Source organism: Vulpes lagopus, chromosome 1 (genome assembly GCF_018345385.1).
Source record: "Vulpes lagopus strain Blue_001 chromosome 1, ASM1834538v1, whole genome shotgun sequence".
NCBI classification, from domain to species: Eukaryota; Metazoa; Chordata; class Mammalia; order Carnivora; family Canidae; genus Vulpes; species Vulpes lagopus.
Genome location: NC_054824.1, coordinates 176,646,693 through 176,666,014, shown reverse-complemented (window position 1 = coordinate 176,666,014; position 19,322 = coordinate 176,646,693). Strand labels below are relative to the sequence as shown.

The following is a 19,322-nucleotide window of genomic DNA, read 5'->3' as shown; positions in this document are numbered from 1 at the left end:
GATCAGATACTGAACCATAAAGCAGTCTCAACAAATTCAAGGATTGAAATCATATAGTATACTTTCTTACCACTAAGAAATTACCTAGAAATCAGTATAAAATGGTAAGTGGGAAATTATCAAAAGTTTGAAAATTAAGCAACACACTTTTAAATAGAAGAAATCATAGTGGAAATAAAGTATTTTGAACCACGAAATAACGAGATTATGACACATCAAAACTTCTGGAATGTTCTTAAAAAGTCCCTAGAGAGTAAAATAGCTATAAATTCACATTAAATCTTTGCTTGAACAATCAAAATTTCCATCCAGGGATGCCTGGGTGGCTCAGCGGTTTAGCGCCTGCCTTTAGCACAGGGCGTGATCCTGGAGACTCAGGATCAAGTCCCGCATCGGGCTCCCTGCATGGAGCCTGCTTCTCCCTCTGCCTGTGTCTCTGCCTCTCTCTCTGTGTCTCTCATGAATAAATAAATAAATAAATCTTTAAATATATATATATTAAAAATTCCATCCAAATAAGCTAGGGAGGTAGAATCCTAGTAAACTCAATGCCCCTAGAAAAGTAGAACAAAGAATTATATACAAACAGGAGCAAAAAATAGAAAACAGACAATTAACAATTAACAAAGCCAAAAGTTGGTTCTTCGAAAAGATCACTGGAGAAAACAAGATGAACTAAGAGACAAATGACCAATGAAGGATAAAGAGAGAAAACATTATAGATCCAACAAACATCTTTAAAAAAAATAATAACCATATATTATATGTAACTTTTTGCCAATACATTTCACACACTAGATGAAATGGCCAAATCTTTAACAACGCAAAATTGACACAAGAAAAAAAATTGAGTGGTCCTATATTCCTATATATCTGAATAGCCCCATCTTACCCAAATTCTTTCAGTGAATAGTAGAAGATACACTTCTCTGTGTACACCTGACAAGGATATCACAAGGAAAAAATTATTAATAGCCAACACCTCTCATTAACATAAATGCAAAATTCCTAAATAAAATATTAGAAAATCACTTACAGTTATGTAAAAAAGTGCAAGAGATCATGACCAACTAGGGTTTATTTCAGGAATGCAGGGTTAATTCAATATTCAAAAGTCAATCAATAGGGCAGCCCGGGTGGCTCAGCGGTTTAGTGCTGGCTTCAGCCCAGGGCCTGATCCTGGAGACCCAGGATCGAGTCCCGCATCAGGCTCCCTGCATGGAGCCTGCTTCTCCCTCTGCCTGTGTCTCTGCCTCTCTTTCCCTCTCTGTGTGTCTGTCATGAAAAAATAAATAAAATCTTTTAAAAAAAAAGTCAATCAATATAACTCACCACATCAATAAATTAAAGAAGGAAAAAACATTTTATCTCAATAAATGCAGAAAAAGTAGCTGGTAAAATTCAAAACCCGTTAAATTCTCAGAAAATCAGGAATATAAGAGCTCTTCTTAATCTACAGAGAGTATTTACAAACAACTAAAGTTAACAATATACTTAATAGTGAAACACTGAATATGTTCCCCCTGAGATTAGAAATAAGAGAAGGATGTCTACTATATTCACTTCTATCCAACATTATATTGTAGATCCCAGCCAGGGGTAAGTAAAAAAAAGAAAGAAGGAAGGAAAGGTACATATTTTGCAGAGAAAAAAAAGTAAAATAGTTTTTATTCACAAAGACATGATTGCACATGTAAAAAAATTCTAAGTAACCTACAAAATATTCAAATGAATAAGCAAATTTGGCAACTTTGAAGCAAAGTCAATAAACAAAAAACACTTTATATCAGCAAAACAATTAGGAAATGAAATATGTTAAAATCTCATTTACAGAGTGCCAAAAATAGCAGGTGTCTAGGAATAATTTTAATAGCAAGAACAAAAAAGAATAGCAGAAAATATTGTCAAGAATATTTTGCTAATATATTGCTAATTATTTTTAAATATTTTTATTTTATTCAAATTCAATTAATTAACATGGTGTATCATTGGTTTCAGAGGTAGAGGTCAGTGATTTATCAATCTTATATAATATCCAATGTCATTATATCACATGCTCTCCAAGTGCCCATCACCCAGTTACCCCATTCCTTCACCTGCCCTCCCTCCAGCAACCCTCAATTTGTTTCCTATGATTAAGAATCTCTTAGGATTTGTCTCCCTCTCAGATGTCATCTTATTTTATCTTTCATTCTCTTCTCCTATGATCCTGTTTTGTTTCTTAAATTCCACATATGAATGAGATCATATGATAATTGTCTTTTTCTGATTGACTTATTTTGCTTACCATAATATCCTCTAGTTCCATCCATGTGTGTATATATATAGACCACATCTTCTTTATCCATTCATCTGTCAATAGACATTTGGGCTCTTTCCATAGTTGGCCATTGTGGACATTGTTGCTATAAACATTGGGGAGCAAGTGCCCCTTTGGATCGCTGCATTTGTATCTTTGAGGTAAATGCCCAATAGTGCAATTGCTAGGTCATAGGGTAGCTCTATTTTTAATTTTTTTGAGGAACTTCCATACTGTTTTCCAGAGTGACCGAACCAGCTTGCATTCCCACCAACCACGTACAAAGGTTCCTCTTTCTTCACATCCTCACCAACATCTGTCATTTCCTGACTTGTTCATTTTAGCCGTTCTGACATGGTGTGAGGTGGTATCTCATTGTAGTTTTGATTTGTATTTCCCTGATGCCAAGTGACGTTGAGCATTTTTTTACATATCTGTTGTCCATGTGTATGTCTTCTTTGGAGAAATGTCTGTTCATGTCTTCTGCCCATTTCTTGACTGGACTTTTTGGGTTTTTTTAGGTTTTGAGTTTAATAAGTTCTTTACAGCATTTGGATACTAGCTCTTTCCCTGATATGTCATTTGCAAATCTTCTCCCATTCTGTTGGTTGTCTTTGGTTTTCTCAACTGTTTCCTTTACTGTGCAAAAGCTTTTTATCTTGATGAAGTCCCAATAGTTCATTTTTGCCTTTGTTTCCCTTGCCATTGGAGATGTGTTTGGTAAGAAGTTGCTGTGGCTGAGGTCACAAACATTGCTGTCTGTATTCTCCTCTAGGATTTTGATGGATTCCTGTCTCACATTTAGGTCTTTCAACCATTTTGAGTCTATTTTTGTGTATGGTGTGAGGAAATGGTCCAGTTTCATTCTCCTGCATGTCGTTGTCCAATTTTCCCAACACCATTTGTTGAAGAGACTATCTTTTCCATTGGATATTCTTTCCTGCCTTGTCAAAGATTAGTTAACCATAGAGTTGAGGGTCCATTGCTAGATTCTCTGGAAATTTGTCTGATCTATGTGTTCCATTGATCTATGTGTCTATTTTTGTGCCAGTGCCATACTGTCTTGATGATTACAGCTCTGTAGTAGAGCTTGAAGTCCAGGATTGTGATGCCATGGGTTTGGGGATTTTTTTTCAATATTCTTTTGGATATTTGGGATCTTTTCTGGTTCCATACAGATTTTAGGATTATTTGTTCCAACTCTGTGAAAGAAGTTGATGGTATTTTAATAGGAATTGCTTTGAATGTATAGATTGCTCTAGGTAGCATAGACATTTTAACAATATTTGTTCTTCTAATCCATGGGCATAGAATGGATTTTTCCATTTCTTTGTGTCTTCCTCAATTTCTTTCATGAGTGTTCTATAGTTTTCTGAGTACAGACCCTTTGCCTCTTTGGTTAGGTTTATTTCTAGGTATCTTACGGTTTTGCCTGCAATTGTAAATGGGGTTGATATCTTAATTTTTCTTTCTTATATCTCATTCATAGTGTATAGAAATGCAACTGATTTCTATGCATTGATTTTATATCTTGCCACATCGCTGAATTCCTGTGTGAATTCTAGCAATTTTGGGGTGGGTCTTTTGAGTTTTCCATATAGAGCATCATGAAATCTACAAAGAGAGTTTGACTTCTTCTTTGCTAACTCAGTTGCCTTTATTTCTTTTTCTTGTCTGATAGCTGAGGCTAGAACTTCTAGTACTATGTTGAACAGCAGTGGTGATAGTGGACATCCTGCCATGTTCCTGACCTTAGGGAAAAAGCTCTCAGTTTTTCCCCACTGAGAATGATATTCACTGTGGACTTCTTGTATATGGCTTTTATGATATTGAGATATTTCCCTCTGTCCCTACACTGTGAAGGGTTTTAATCAAAAAAAGAATGCTGTACTTTGCCAAATCCTTTTTCTGCATCTATTGAAAGGATCATATAGTTCTTGTCCTTTCTTTTACTAATGTAGTGTACCACATTGATTTGTGAATGTTGAACCACTCTTGCAGCCCAGGAATAAATCCCACTTAGTCATGGTGAATAATCCTTTTAAAGTACTATTGGATCCTAATGGCTAGTATTTTGGTGAGAATTTTTGCACCCATGTTCATCAGGGATATTGGTCTGTAACCCACCTTTTTTGGTGGGGTCTTTGTCTGGTTTTGGGATCAAGGTAATGCTGGCCTCATAGAAAGAGTTTGGAAGTTTTCCTTCCATTTCTATTTTTTGAAACAGCTGTAGAAGAACAGGTATTTTTTTTTAATTTGTAAAGGTTTTATTTATTTATTTGAGAGAGATAGAGTGAGAGAGACACCACAAGTGGAGGGTGGGGCAGGAAGGGCAGAGGTCAAAGAAGACTCCCTGCTCAGCAGGGAGCCCTAACACAGGACTGGATCCCAGGATTCTGGGATCATAAATTGAGCCAAAGGCAGATGCTTACCTGACTGAGCAACCCAGGCACCCAGTATTAATTCTTCTTTAAATGTTTGGTCGAATTTCCCTAGGAAGTCATCTGGCCTTGAACTCTTTTTTATTGGGATATTTTTGGTTACTGCTTCAATTTCCTTGCTGGTTATAGGTCTGTTCAGGTTTTTATTTCTTCCTGTTCCAGTTTTGGTAGTTTATATATCTCTAGGAATGCATCAATTTCTTCCAGATTGCCTAATTTGTTGGCATATAGTTGCTCATAATATGTCTCATAATTGTATTTCTTCAGCTTTGGTTGTGTTCTCTCCTCTTTCACTCATGATTTTAATTATTTGGGTCCTTTCTCTTTTCTTTTTGAAAAGTCTGGCCAGAGGTTTATTGATCTTATTCATTCTTTCAAAGAACAAGCTCTTAGTTTCGTTGATCTGTTCTACTGCTCTTTTGGTTTCTATTTCATGGATTTCTGCTCTATTTTTATTAATTCTTTTCTCCTGCTGGGTTTAGGCTTTATTTGCTGCTCTTTCTCCAGCTCCTATAGGGGTAAGACTAGGTTGTGTATTCGAGACATTTCTTGTTCCTTGAGAAAGGCTTGTATTGCTATATACGTCCCTCTTAGGACTGCCTTTGCTGCATCCCAAAGGTTTTGAACAGTTATGTTTTCATTTTCCATTTGTTTCCATGAATTTTTAAATTCTTCTTTAATTTCTTGGTTGACCCATTCATTCTTTAGTATGATGCTTTTTAGCCTCCATGTATTTGAGTCCTTTCCAAACTTCCTCTTGTGATTGAGTTCCAGTTTCAAAGTAGTGTGGTCTGAAAATATGCAGGGAATCATCCTAGTCTTTTGGTACCAGTTGAGACCTGATTTGTGATCCAGTGTGTGATATATCCTGGAGAAAGTTCCATGTGTACTTAAGAAGAATGTGTATTCTGTTGCCTTAGGATGAAATGCTCTGAATATACCTGTGAAGTCCCTCTGGTCCAGTGTATCATTCAAAGCCCTTGTTTCCTTGTTGATCTTCTGCTTAGATGATCTGTCCATTGCAGTGAGGGGGCTGTTAAAGTTTCCTACTATTATAGTATTATTATTAATGTGTTTCTTTAATTTTGTTATTAATTGGCTCATATAATTGGCTGTTCCCATGTTAGGGGCATAAATATTTACAACTGTTAGATCTCCCTGTTGGATAGACACTTTAATTATGGTATAGTATCCTTCCTCATCTTATTATAGTCTTTGGGTTAAAATCTAATTTGTCTAATATAAAGATTTTTTTCTTTTGATGTCTATCAGCACGATAAATGCTTAAATCTGGAGGTGTCTTTAGGTCTAAAATGAGTCTCTTGCAGGCAGCATATCGATGGCTCTTGCTTTCTTATCCAATCTATTATCCTGTGTCTTTTGATTAGGGTATTTAGCCCATTTACATTCAGAGTAAATACTGAAAGATATGAATTTAATGTCACTGCATTACTTGTAAAGTCACTGTTTCTGTATAGTGTCTCTGTTCCTTTCTGGTCAATGTTACTTTTGGGCTGTCTCTTTGCTTAACGGATCCCTTTTATTATTTCTCATAGGCCTGCCTTGGTGATCACAAATTCTTTTAGTTTCTCTTTGTCCTAGAAGCATTTTATCTCTCCTCCTATTTTGAATGACAGTCTTGCTGGATAAAGTATTCTTGGCTGCATATTTTTCTCATTTAGCACCCTGAATATATCATGCCTGTCCTTTCTGGCCTGCCAGGTCTCTGTGAACAGGTCCACTGCCCAGAGACCAGGAAGACAGGAGCGATTGACTGCTTTTTCCTAAAGGCCCACTGAGGAGTAGGACTCCAAGTTTTTGGCTGGAGACTGGGAGGCCGACATTTTCACTCATATGTCGCTAATTAAAGAAGACCTTAAAAAAAATGGATATTCTATGGTCAACGTTTGGAAAACTCAATATTAAGACTTCCATTCTCTCCAAATTGTTTTAAGATTTTCTTTATTTATTTGAGAGAGAGAGAGAGAGAGAAAGAAAGAAAGTGGGGGAAGGGGCAGAGGGAGAGAATATCCAAGCAGATTCTCACTGAGCACAGGCTCAATCTTACAACCCATGAGATCAGGACCTAAGCTGAAACCAATAGTCAGATGCTTAACTGACTAAGCTACCCAGGCACCCCTCTCCCAATTGGTTTTTAGATTTAATGTAATTCCACCCAAAATCCCAACAGGTTTTTGGAGTTTGGGCGGAAACTGGCAAGCCAACTCTAACATTTATATGGATGCACAAAGGATCTAAAATAGACATGGCAGTCTTGAAACAAAAGAACACAGGTAACTGGGCAGCCCCGGTGGCTCAGTGGTTTAGCGCCACCTTCAGCCCAGGGCATGATCCTGGAGACTCAGGATTGAGTGCCGCGTTGGGCTCCCTGCATGGAGCCTGCTTTTCCTTCTGCCTGTATCTCTGCCTCTCTCTGTGTGTGTGCCTGTGTCTCTCATGAATAAATAAATAAATCTTTAAAAAAAGAACACAGATAACTGATTCTTTTTTTTTTTAAACATTTTATTCATTTATGATAGTCACAGAGAGAGAAAGAGAGAGAGGCAGAGACACAGGCAGAGGGAGAAGCAGGCTCCATGCACCGGGAGCCCGACGTGGGACTCGATCCCGGGTCTCCAGGATCACGCCCTGGGCCAAAGGCAGGCGCCAAACCGCTGCGCCACCCAGGGATCCCCCAGATAACTGATTCTAATACTCACTATCATGCTATGCTAATTAACACAGTGTGGTACTGGCATAAGAACAGACAGACTAATGGAACATAATAACAGAGCCCAATAATAAACCCCCACATGCATGGTCACTTGATTTATGAGCAAAGCTCAGAGCAGGGGTCGAGGTAACAGCCAGACTTGAATGGGTCCGGGGAATGAAGGACTTACCTTGGAGGGCGGTGCCTGGAGAAACACAGTAGGCATCTCAACGGTACTACAAGTGGGTCTACATGGTGATGGAGCCCTCCACAGATACTGAGACACTGGACCACAGCCCAGAGGAGTCAAAGAACTGGGTCCAATCAGGGCTTGGGGGTTGGCTAAGCATTAAGGGTGAGGGCCAGAAGAATAGGAGATCTGGGACAGGGAGGTAGTGTTGTTTCAGTGCAGTGGTTGAGGTAACAGCCTGAGTGCTGTGGGTTCAAGGGAGGTAGAAGAGGAGAGACATGTGACATTTTCCACTCATTCTTAACCACTGCTGCTTATATACAAAATCAAAGTCAAAGTCAGATCATGGCACACATCTAATGGAAATCCTTAATGGTTTCTTTTTGGCCTCCATGCTTTTTAGCCTCCATGTATGATAAAATATAAACTCTTTGGCAAGACTCTGAGATTCTATCACTAGATCTTGCCTCCTTCTCTCACCATGCCTCCCTCCTCCAATGCTGACACTGCCTTGGACCCAGTGAATGCCTTCCTCAGCCCTGAGAGCAAACTCCTCTGCATATGCTCTCTCCTCTTCCAAGAATATCCTTCTCATTCCTCACCAAACTAACTCCAGTCATTTTCTCCAGGAAGCCTTCCTGAATTCTCTCACCAGGCTAGGTACTCCCTATTAGTAAGCCCAAACACTCTGAGCTGACCCTAGGAATAGCATTTCTCACACTCTCTGACAGCGTCCATCACCTGTGACCCCCACTAGACTCCAAGCTTTGAAAAGTTGTTTTCCCATCTCCTGGCACCCAAGTCAGTAAGATTTCTTTAAAAAAGAAGAACTTTATAAAGAGGTACCAAGAAAAGCTGGTGGAGAATCAAGACAGAAGCAGAACTTGGGTCAGCTAGAATGGAGTCTGAGAGTGAAAGACAGCAGGGAAACACTGGGCCTATTTTGCTCCACAGACCTCCACAGTCCTTCATGGGTTGTGAGTACAAGTTCGGAAGAAGAATGATTTTTAAAATACATAAAAATAAGAGGGAATGATCTAGGCTGTATTTCCCTCGGAGGTAAGAGCGGAACAACGTTGCCAGCATGGGGACATCGGCAACATTGGGAAGATTATTGCATTCACACTTCGGCACCTGGCCATGGAGGCAAGTCGTCAAAAGAGAAACATGCCCATTAGCAGCACTGCCTGCCCTTAACAAGACACGGGAATGAAAACTATAGTGTGTCCGCTTGTGTCCTCTTTTGTTTGCCCAAATCAGATGTAGAAATAGCACCAAAATAAAAGAGAGAAATGCCAAGGAAAAGAGTATGAAATGTGAGAAAACTGTAATACAAGTTTGCTTTCCTGTCCATCATAGTATCAGACATGACAACTTGTGCTAAACGTTGCTAGTTTTTATCCAGGAGATGCCACAGGCTGCTCAGACACACCAGTCTGCATGCCAGTGTGTCAGCTCTGTCCATTCTCTGTGTCCAAGGAACCCACAGGAGGAGGAAATCCCAGGACAAGGCCTATAATGATCAGGCTTGAATAACCAATGGCTTTCAGGAATTTTTTGTAATAGATAAGCCAATTACGGTACATCTACTCAACAGAATATTGCAGAGCAATGAAAAGAAATGAACTATCAAGCCACAAAAAGACATGTGGAAACCTTAAATATTTATCTCTAAGTGAAAGCAGCCAATCTGGAAAGGCTACATACTGTATTTTTCCAGATACAAGACATTCTCGAAAAGGCAAAATTATGGAGACAGTAAAAAGATCAGTGGTTGCCAGGGGTTGGGGAGGAGGGTGGGATGAACAGGTGGAGCACAGAGATGTTTAGAGCAATGGAACATTATGTATGACACATAATGATGGAGCCATGTCATTAAATATTTGTTAAAATCCTTAGGATGTATTCTACAAAGAGCTAATTCTAATGTTAACTATGAACTTTAGCTAATGATAATGTATCAATATTGTCTATAATCAATGTATTACATTAATGCAAGATGGTAATGACAGGGAAACTGTGGTCTCTGCACTTGGTGTTCCATTTTTCTATGTACCTAAAATTGCTCTGAAAAAAGTCTTAATTTTAATTGCTACTACAAGCCACAGATATGGCCTCTATGGCTGGGACGCTAGGAAAGCAAATTCCAGGTCATCTTATCACCTTCAGTGACGATAGTAGAGGAGTCACCTGTGTGAAAATTAAACCGGTGTCCATCCACCGAAATAAAAACCACAGATTAGGACTGATGACCACCAATTAACAGGATGAGCAACACATAGAAGTCCAATTTCTTTCAGCATCATTGAAAGCCTGGAAGAGTCCAGAACAGTGACTCTAAAAGAACCTAAAGGGCAGCCTATCTTCCAAGGAAAGAAAAGCAGGATGGGTGACCTGCCACTGGAGTCACTTCTGACCTTGACACTCACCATCCAGCTCTGTACACCTGGGCCAGTGACCTCTGCTTAGGGTTGACCACAATGACTGCTCACACTTCTCACCTGTCAGCTATGTAAGAGGGGAACAGAAGTGGCCTAGCTGGCAAACGATTCAGAAAGGGGGACTCAGGGACTAAAATGCACAGTTTGGTTCACTCTGGCTCCAGATTCTGTGACAAGGCAGCATGACCTGCCTGGGGAAAAGTGCAGGCCTAGAAGTCAGAAGCCTGAAGCCCAGGACCTGGACAGCCAGGCCCTTTCCCCTCATCAACAGAGCTGGAATAATAGCTGCCTGAGGGCATTGAGGTTAGAGCTGAGATGGGCCCATCTTGCCTGGGAGGAAAGATAATTTGTGTGAAATGGGGGTTTTTTAAGGTTTCATTGATTTATTTATGAGGGACACAGAGAGAGAGGCAGAGACATAGGCAGAGGGAAAAGCAGGCTCCCTGATGGGAGCCTAATGCAGGACTTGATCCCAGGACCCTGGAATCACAACCTGAGCCAAAGACAGATGCTCAACCACTGAGCCACCCAGGTGGCCTGAAATGTTTTGGAAAGTTCAACACACTAGCTAAAGGGAAGCTGTTGTCAAAACTATTCATCTTTTCACTGCTTGCTCCTGTTCTCTCTAAGAGGATCATCTCCTTAAGAGTGGGCTCTTGGCAAGGGTCAGCTGTGTCCCCAGCACCAGCTGGTAGTCCCACTGTCCGAAGTTATTGAGCCAGGGACTGGAGGAAGCTCTTAGCCCCAGAATTGTGACCTGGGAGGTAGCCTGATTGGCTCCATTCTCCCCTGTGCACTTCCACACCCCAATGGCAGTAGGCATTGAGGCTTCCTGGGGAAAGGGAAGATGTTTTGTGAATAATAATTTCATCTTTAATCCATGAAGCACATGAGGCCAGTAATCCACTAAATGCTTGAGAAAGACTCATCTGGCTTTTGCTTCCGCATACCCACTGTAAGCTTCAGTTCACTCAGTTTCCAGACCTTTTGTCCTCTCACCAGCTTAACTAATGTGCAAACATATTCCCAAAAAGCCTCCAAAACAGATTATGACCAACAGACTGGAGAATGACGCAAATGTAGGCCATCTACATAAGTGAAACAAGTTGGGTCAAAAGGGATCATTTGCGTGGTTTAAATCATGGAGGTGGGCGACATCCACAGGCCTGAAGTCACAATGGCTGGCATTAGCAATTGAACCTGGTTCGTTCTTGACCCAAGCCTCAGGGGGATCTAGTCCTTCCACTTCAAGAGCCCCCACTCCACACCCACCCTCAGCCCCACACACACACACACCCCCGACATACACACAGATGGCCAAGCCACCACCGCACATTCCTCTCTTCTTTGGTGGTCTCCACTGGGATACAATTCCATTGGCATAATTAGGAGGACACCAGAGAGAATTCAGCTCCATGTATTTTTTATGAGAAATGAGTCAATAATGTTTTTTTCTCCCCACACTCTCCCAAAGAAAGGGATTAGAGCAGAGGCAGTTGCAATCTTAGATTAGCAACTCCACAACAGTGTGGGCAAGAAGACAACAGGCGGTGGATGGGAAACCATTAATCGGAATTCTCTTACCCAGCTAAATCCAGGTTTGGCAAATGGGGCACCCTTCCAGGCCTCTCCAACCTCCTCTAAGCCCCACCAATTTTCTTTTCTAATTTAATAGTGACTTTCAACAAAAGGCCTATGTCTGGAAAGCCATGCTGGGTCTGACCCTCCATGAGCATCCTAAACTGCCTATCTCATCACCAACACAGCTGCTTTGGGGAGAATGCAGATACTCACTTCCCTGTACACAGTGTCCAACTTCCCCACCACAACAACCAGGCCAAGGGGTGAGCCACAGACTTTGGAAGCTTCTTGGTCAGTTTTGACTCAACTCTGTCCATCAGTGTTTTTGTCCCTATTTTATCCACTCTGTCACCATTAAGAATAGAGGGGACTCAGAAAGGAACTCATTATTGCCATAGCCCTATGATTTGCTGTGTCATCTTGAGTGAGTCATAATCCCCCTGAGTCTATTCCCTTATTTGTGAACTAAAAGGGTTGAACTGCATGACCTTCTGGTCCTCCTGGGCTCTGAACTTTCATTCCATCTCACTTCCCTCCCACCCTCACTGTAGGGAGGAGGTCAAAGTGCTAGGCTTCTTGTTTTTATCATCAACTCCTGGAGGTAAGACAAATGCAGATGAAATTTTAGAACTCACCAAAGTTACTTTGCAGCTAGCAGGAAACTCAAATAATCTACTGCCCAAATGCCATGCCTTCAGACAGGTAAGGTAGCATGACCCCCAAGGGGTAGACAAGAAAATTGATCCACAGAGGCTAAATGGCGTGCACAAAGTCCCAGGTGTCCAAACACGTGATACCAAGAGGGCCAGAAGCCAAATCTTCAGTTTCCTGGCACTGACTCCCCCACACCACAACAAATGTTACCAACAGGCATTATGTTGGGTATCTGCCAAAGCTTGAAAAGAAATTAATAAATTTGGGATCCCTGGGTGGCGCAGCGGTTTGGCGCCTGCGTTTGGCCCAGGGCGCGATCCTGGAGATCCAGGATCGAATCCCACGTCGGGCTCCCGGTGCATGGAGCCTGCTTCTCCCTCTGCCTATGTCTCTGCCTCTCTCTCTCTCTCTCTCTCTGTGTGTGTGTGTGTGTGTGTGTGTGTGTGTGACTATCATAAATAAATAAAAGAAAAAAAAATTTTAAAAAAAGAACTTAATAAATTTAAAATCAAGTCTTTACAGAAGCAAATCATAACAATAGTCTCTTAATACTCATTTTTTAAAAGATTTTATTTATGTATTCATGAGAGACACAGAGAGAGGCAGAGACATAGGCAGAGGGAGAGGCAGACTCCCTGCTGGGAACCGGATATGGGACTTGATCCCAGAACCCTGGGATCACGACCTGAGCCAAAGGCAGATACTCAAATACTGAGCCACCCAGGTGCCCCTCATATTATTATTTATGACCAAGAGATGGTAGTGAGAACTTTGATGCTAAACCCTTTCCAACAGGAAAGCTACAGATACCTGGCATTTTTCCTATCCGCACATCTATTTAATGATGGTGGAAGTCAGAAATCACATCAGGGATACTCACAATTGATGGCAAAGGAGTTCCAATGTGACATACAAGGTGCTTGAGGGGAAGCTCTCTGCTTTGCTAATGGACAAGGTAATCTTGACACATTTACAAACGTGTTTATGGCTCTGCCAATGTTTAACGGGAACCTGTGGAAGCTGAAGAACTGTTCTATTTATCTCCAAATTGTCAATGTTATTGCTCTAAATAGCAAATGGTTTATTTTAAAAACTCGAGAGGTTTTTTTTAAAGTCAAATTTCATCTCCCATATGTGTATAAGAAGCTCTTTTAGGTTGAAATAATTCAGTTGAGTTATCTAAGCCAAAATGATCATATTTTCCTCACCAACTAACATAAAATCTTCTAGAAATGTGCTCAGAGAGAAAAATATCATTCCCAGTGTGTACTCAAATTCACACTAAAGAATCTCAACATTCACTTTAGGGATGTTTTGTTCTTGTAAATGATCAGTCTCACTCATTTAATCCCCCTACAAAATCCATATAAGCCAAGCCACCCAGAGCATTATTCCCTGGGATTTCAAAGTATATTAAAACACACCACACAGATAAAAGTGGGGGTTGTTCTGAGTTTAGAGCACCTGAACATCAGCTCCTCTTCTCTGAAGAGGCAAGTGGTAGGTAGCTAGGTTCTCACAGAGGAAGGGCCTGGAGTCCTCACCCACTACTGATACTGATCTGATGTCCAAGAGGCATCATTATGCCCAGAAAGTCACAAAGTCATTGGCCAGGTCTTGTCTTGGCAGGGAGCTGGCTGTTCCTTCCAATTACCTCAAAGCTAGTCCCACTAGCCTGTTAGCTCTGAGAGTGAATCTTGCCTAATCTCAACTTCCAGATGGCTTTCTGAATTACTCACCCAGTTAACACCCCAGCCAGGCTGAGATTTCCAGAATCCTCTATATGAGGCTGAAGATTTACCAGATGAACTACCTTATCTTCATCCATCTGAAGCATCAACTAGGCAGTAGGAAAAAGGAAGAACAACTCCCATGGAACACTTAAGCTGAATAAGAATCTGACACTGTCCTTTGCGATGACTTGATGTCCTTGCTTTTTCAAGGGAGAAAATCACCCGAACCAGACCAGCAGTTCCTGCCTTATGCAACATGTTGCAGGCACCCATTCACTGTTTGAGCATGTCCTAATTCCAACACACCTACAGAACATTTGTTTTCTTTTCATTCCTTCCGTTACCTGCAGGACTAACAATCCGAAGCAGTATAATCCAGCAATAGTACTACTCACTCCTCCTAGGCACAGGGCCGGACTTCACCACTTGACCATGGCCTGACTACCTCAGCAAATTTATGCAAGGGAGAATATGGACCACAGAATGCCATTGGTCACAGCCAAAACTTTAACAAAGAAACAACTCCTTCTTTTCCAACATTTACCAAAAAAAAAAAAAAGGCAAGCAAACTTGGGGAGGAAATAGCATCACTGTTACCAGGAGTTAATTAGTTATGAAACAGCCAAAAGTCAGCAGCAGATGAGAGAAAAATCCCCATAATTAGAATAATCAATAGGCCAGACATTCAACAAGTGCATATCAAGTGAAAGATTCACCAATGCAGTGGCGATGCATGCCTGCTTCTGCAGCCCCACCACCCCTGAGCCAGTGGCTTGCGCTCTACATAATGTAAGAGGGAAGCCTCTGGTCTCTTCCACATCCATTCACGGACATGCAGGGCTTCCAAACCTCCAAAGGACAAACCCAGCAGGCGAGAATATCTATCAAGCATGCTCCCTCTGTTCCAGACATCAGCCATGCTAGTTCCCACCCACATGGTTACTCTTCTGTTGACCACCCACATTTATTCAGCTTTCAAGACATGACAACAAGGTCTGAGATTTGAGGCATGTACCTGACTCTCTCTCCCCTCCAGGGGTGGTGGAATCTGATCAGCAAAACCAATCTTCCCTGGATCACCCATAAAGGCACTAACCTCATCCACGTTCTCAAAAGCGTTGATGACATCATATGGCAAACAGGACAGAAGGTCAATCACAAACCACGTCTTCAGGTAGTTCATGCGGATGAGTTTGGGGTCAGAAATCACCTCCCCAGCTGGTCCAACAAAGGTAGTATGAAAATTCAGCACAATGTCCACCAAAAAGATGACATCCACGATGCTATCCACGACCAGCCAGGCCACATTGTTCTGCCTGGTTTTAAAGGAGACATTGTAAGGGACCAGGATGGCTGTGTAGAAGGTTAAAATCAAGATGATCCAATCCCACGTGGTCTTAAAAACACAGTAATGTAAGATGATGTGAGGGGGAGTCTTTGGTGCCTCTTGCTTGTACTGGGGGAGGATGTCTGAGCCCAGCTGCAGAACCTGTATAGAAAAACACGGTTAAGAGAGAATTAAGTCAGGATTCCACTGCAAGCATCTAACCAGTCAGCATCTGTCACTGACAAATGCTCGCGACACTCCAGATGGATCACAAGGAGCAAGAACAGGTACTAGAGGAGTATGGGAGAATGGAGATGAACATTACAATATAAATAATCATAAGGAAACAATGACTAACTATTATTTGGTTTATTGTGAGCCAAGCATTGTACTACATACTTCACACACATTTATTACCTCACTTAATTCTAAATACAACCTTGTACTGTTAGCCAATTATTATTCCATGGTGACAAGGGAGAAACTGAGGCCCCAGAGAATTAAGCAACTTTACTCAACAAATATTTACTGTTCTATGTCGGGAACTTTTCTAGACACTGGGTATATGTGCAGCAATGAAGCCTGCTCTCATGGAACTCGGTCTAGTAGACGAATCAAGATAATTTCAAATTGTGGTAAGAGACAACTAAAAGCAAGGGTGGGGACCCGGTGACTGGAGAGAATGTGACATGAGGAACAGGGGAGGGACAGCATTTGAACTGAAACCTGAATGACAACAAGAAACCACCCATTCAAACTTGTATGGAAAATTATCTGAGGCAGAGAGCACAGTTGGTGTAATGAGTCCAGGGTGGGACAAGCTCGATGCTCTCAGGCCAAGAGAGAAGTCGGATGTGGCTGAAGCCCACTGGATGAGGGGAAAGGATGCCAGATGAGCTCAGAGAAGTGGCAACCAGACCTCGCAGGACCGAGTGCACCATGAGGAGGGGTTGAACTTCATTCTCTTAGCATAATTGGAGCAGTTTAACAAAAGACTATTAAACTGGTGCCTGTTGTTAAAAGATTACCCTGGCTGCTGTGTAGATAATGAATTGAGGCAAAGGATTAGAGGGAAGAACAGAATCAAAGAACTTACTCAAACAGCCTTGGAAAGAGATGAGGGGATAGAGGAAAGTAATTCAATTTTTTATATATTTTTGAAGTAAAACCAGCAGATAACTTGCTCATGGCCAGAAACTAAAGCAAAGCGAGCAATGAAAGGTACCTACTAGTTTATCTCCACACCCAGCATGGTGGCTGGCCCAGAGGAGGCACTATGGGATGGTTTTACATGGATGAATGAACTGCAAGGTCATACAGCTAGCAAAAGATGGAATCAGATCCCAAAGTAGGTCTAGCTGGATTAGAAACAGATGCTATTCCACATCAAGGTTGCATTTCCCTAAGTAACAGGTTTTTAAAGAACCAAACTCATGAAGGGTAAAGTTCAGAGAAGCTTGGCTCCAAGAAAATATCACGGATGGATTTTATCCTCAGTAGTCAAAAGCAAAAAAGCCACACTTTCAGAAGCCCAGCCAAGCTGGCAGGGACCCTCACCCCTGACCCCGAGCTGCTCCTCCTTTATAAGAACGCTTACAGGTTCTTATAAATCTCTGGGTGAAACTTTCTCTTGTATCATGGGAACTTCTTCTTTCCTCCAGAGGATAAAGACCCCTTAGTGAATATAAACTGATCTAAATATCCCCATCTCCTCTATGGTTGGCCCTGGGCCTTATAAGGTGAGTAAAAGAAAGCCTGAAATCCACAGAATGCCCAGTGTGCATCTTTGGGTATAGGAACTGTTTCTATCCCTCCCACCAATGCACAGAGAGATCTTCTAGGCTTGGGATTTTATTTTCTCTCCCCCATGAAAAGGAATTTATACAAGTCTGATTAAAGAAGCTTGGGCCCTGAGATCTCAAGGCAGGAAAAGAGACGGACCTAGAAGAAAATAAAAGTAAACTGAATGGGACTTCCACTTCCAGAAAGATAAAATAGACATACTTTTCTCTATTCTTTCTCTAAGAACAACTAAATGTCTTGAGCATTACAAATAACACAAACTTAAGACTCTCAAAGATGGAGGGAAAAAGCAAACTGCCTGGGAATAACGTAATGAGGAATTCTCTGGATGTTGTCTGTGCCTCAGACATTCCCCGACTTACAGCTGAAGAAGCCAGAGACCTGAAATGACCAAGGAATGCAGACCAAAAAGTCCCAACAAAAGCCCACCCTCTGTAGCAAAGGGACTGGGAAAAGCCTCAAAAGACTGAAAACTTTTAGATAATGACCACTCTACCACAGCTAAGCAGCACAGTAAAAGCCATGGCCCCATTCCCACCCAGGCTGGCAAAGGCTTCTAGGAAGTTAGATTTCTCCCATCTTAGGCGGTAATGAATCACCCAGCCTCCTCCTCTTCCTCCTCCTCCTTAGAAGGCTAGCATTGGAGAAGGCCCAGTATGGAGCCTTGACTTCCATGTCCACTCAGCAATAATGAAGGCCCATCTGCCCACAAGGCAGGAAGGGATCAGTATAAGCTCAACAGGCCACTAGAACTCTCATGCTCACCCAGAGATAACAAGGAGTGCCCCTCAGGTATCAATAGAGGCTGAGTTTAAAACTTGGACTTCTACCCCCACTCTGGAGGAATGAGGGGATGCCTATGCCTTCCTCTCCCATACCCAGGTCAAAGGAAGCCACCTACAACAAAAGGTTTAGATAAGATCCAGAGTCTCATTACTTAATATCCAAAATGCCCATGCTTCTATCAAAAATCACTCATTCTACCAAAAAAAAACAGGCAAATCTCAAATGAATGTAAAACAATTAGTAGATACCAACACCAAGATGACAGAGATGTCAGAAATATCTGATGAAGATTTTTAAACGGCCATCCTAAAAATGCTTGAACAGACATTTATGGATATGCTTAAAACAAATGGAAAAAAAATAGAAAGTCTCAGAAATAGCAAAGAAGTAGAACGTCTCCGCAAAAGAAGAGAAGATATAAAGATGAAACAAATGTAAATTTTAGAACCAAAAATACAATCACCAATTTAGGCATTTCAGTGGATAGGTTCAACAGCAGAATGGAGAGGACAGAGGAATCTGTAGAAATTACCCAAACTAAATGACAGAAACAGAAAGGCATCTGACATAATGGGAAAGGGTCAATTCATCAAGACAGAATTCCTGACGCATGTACACCAGAGAGCTCTAACTACAATCAAAGCAAAAACTGATGGAACTGAAAGGAAAAGCAAACAAATCCACCCTGTCCTCTCTCAAGACCTGTTGGAACAAAATTAGCAAGGATATAGCTGGACTCAACAACATTGTCAACCAACAGGAGTTAGTCGACATTTATAAAACACTCCTCCCACCAAGAGCAGAATGCTCTGTTAGGAAAATGAAAAGACATATGATGACTTGGAGAAGATATTCCCAAACTTCCTATCCCACAAAGAAACAGTATCTAGAATACATAATTTACAATATATAATCTCCAAACTCAACAACAACAAAAACCAAACAATCCGATCAGAAAATGAGGAAAAAGCATGAAGGGAGATTTCCCCAAAGAGCAGAGACAGATGATACATAAGCCCATGAAAAGATGTGCAACATCATCACCCTTTAGGGAAATGCACATTAAAAAGACGAAAATAAATAAATAAATAAATAAATAAATAAATAAATAAATAAATAAATAAAAAGACAACGAGCTATCACCACACACCTATCAGAATGGCTACAAGACAAAATAGTGACAAATACCAAATGCCGGTGATGATGCAGATAAACCAGAGCACTCATATTGTTAGCAGAGATGTAAAATGGTACAGCCACTCCAGGAAGGAGTTTTGCAGTTAAACAACCAAATATGCACCCACAGCCTGACCCAGTAGTTGCACTCCCGGGCATTTATCACGACAAATGAAAA

General features: G+C 41.3%; 1 protein-coding gene across 2 annotated transcripts in view; it reads right to left on the bottom strand.

The window, feature by feature from the left end:
• The window catches only part of KCNH1 (potassium voltage-gated channel subfamily H member 1), a 375,869-nt gene that overhangs the window by 270,237 nt on the left and 86,310 nt on the right, over positions 1–19,322 (bottom strand). The window contains exon 6 of one of the 2 annotated variants that reach the window (XM_041771002.1): positions 15,149–15,541. In XM_041771002.1, coding sequence (XP_041626936.1) covers positions 15,149–15,541 — 393 coding nt within the window. Of the gene's footprint in view, positions 1–15,067; positions 15,542–19,322 lie in introns of both variants that reach the window. The other variant, XM_041771011.1, reaches the window with a different exon arrangement.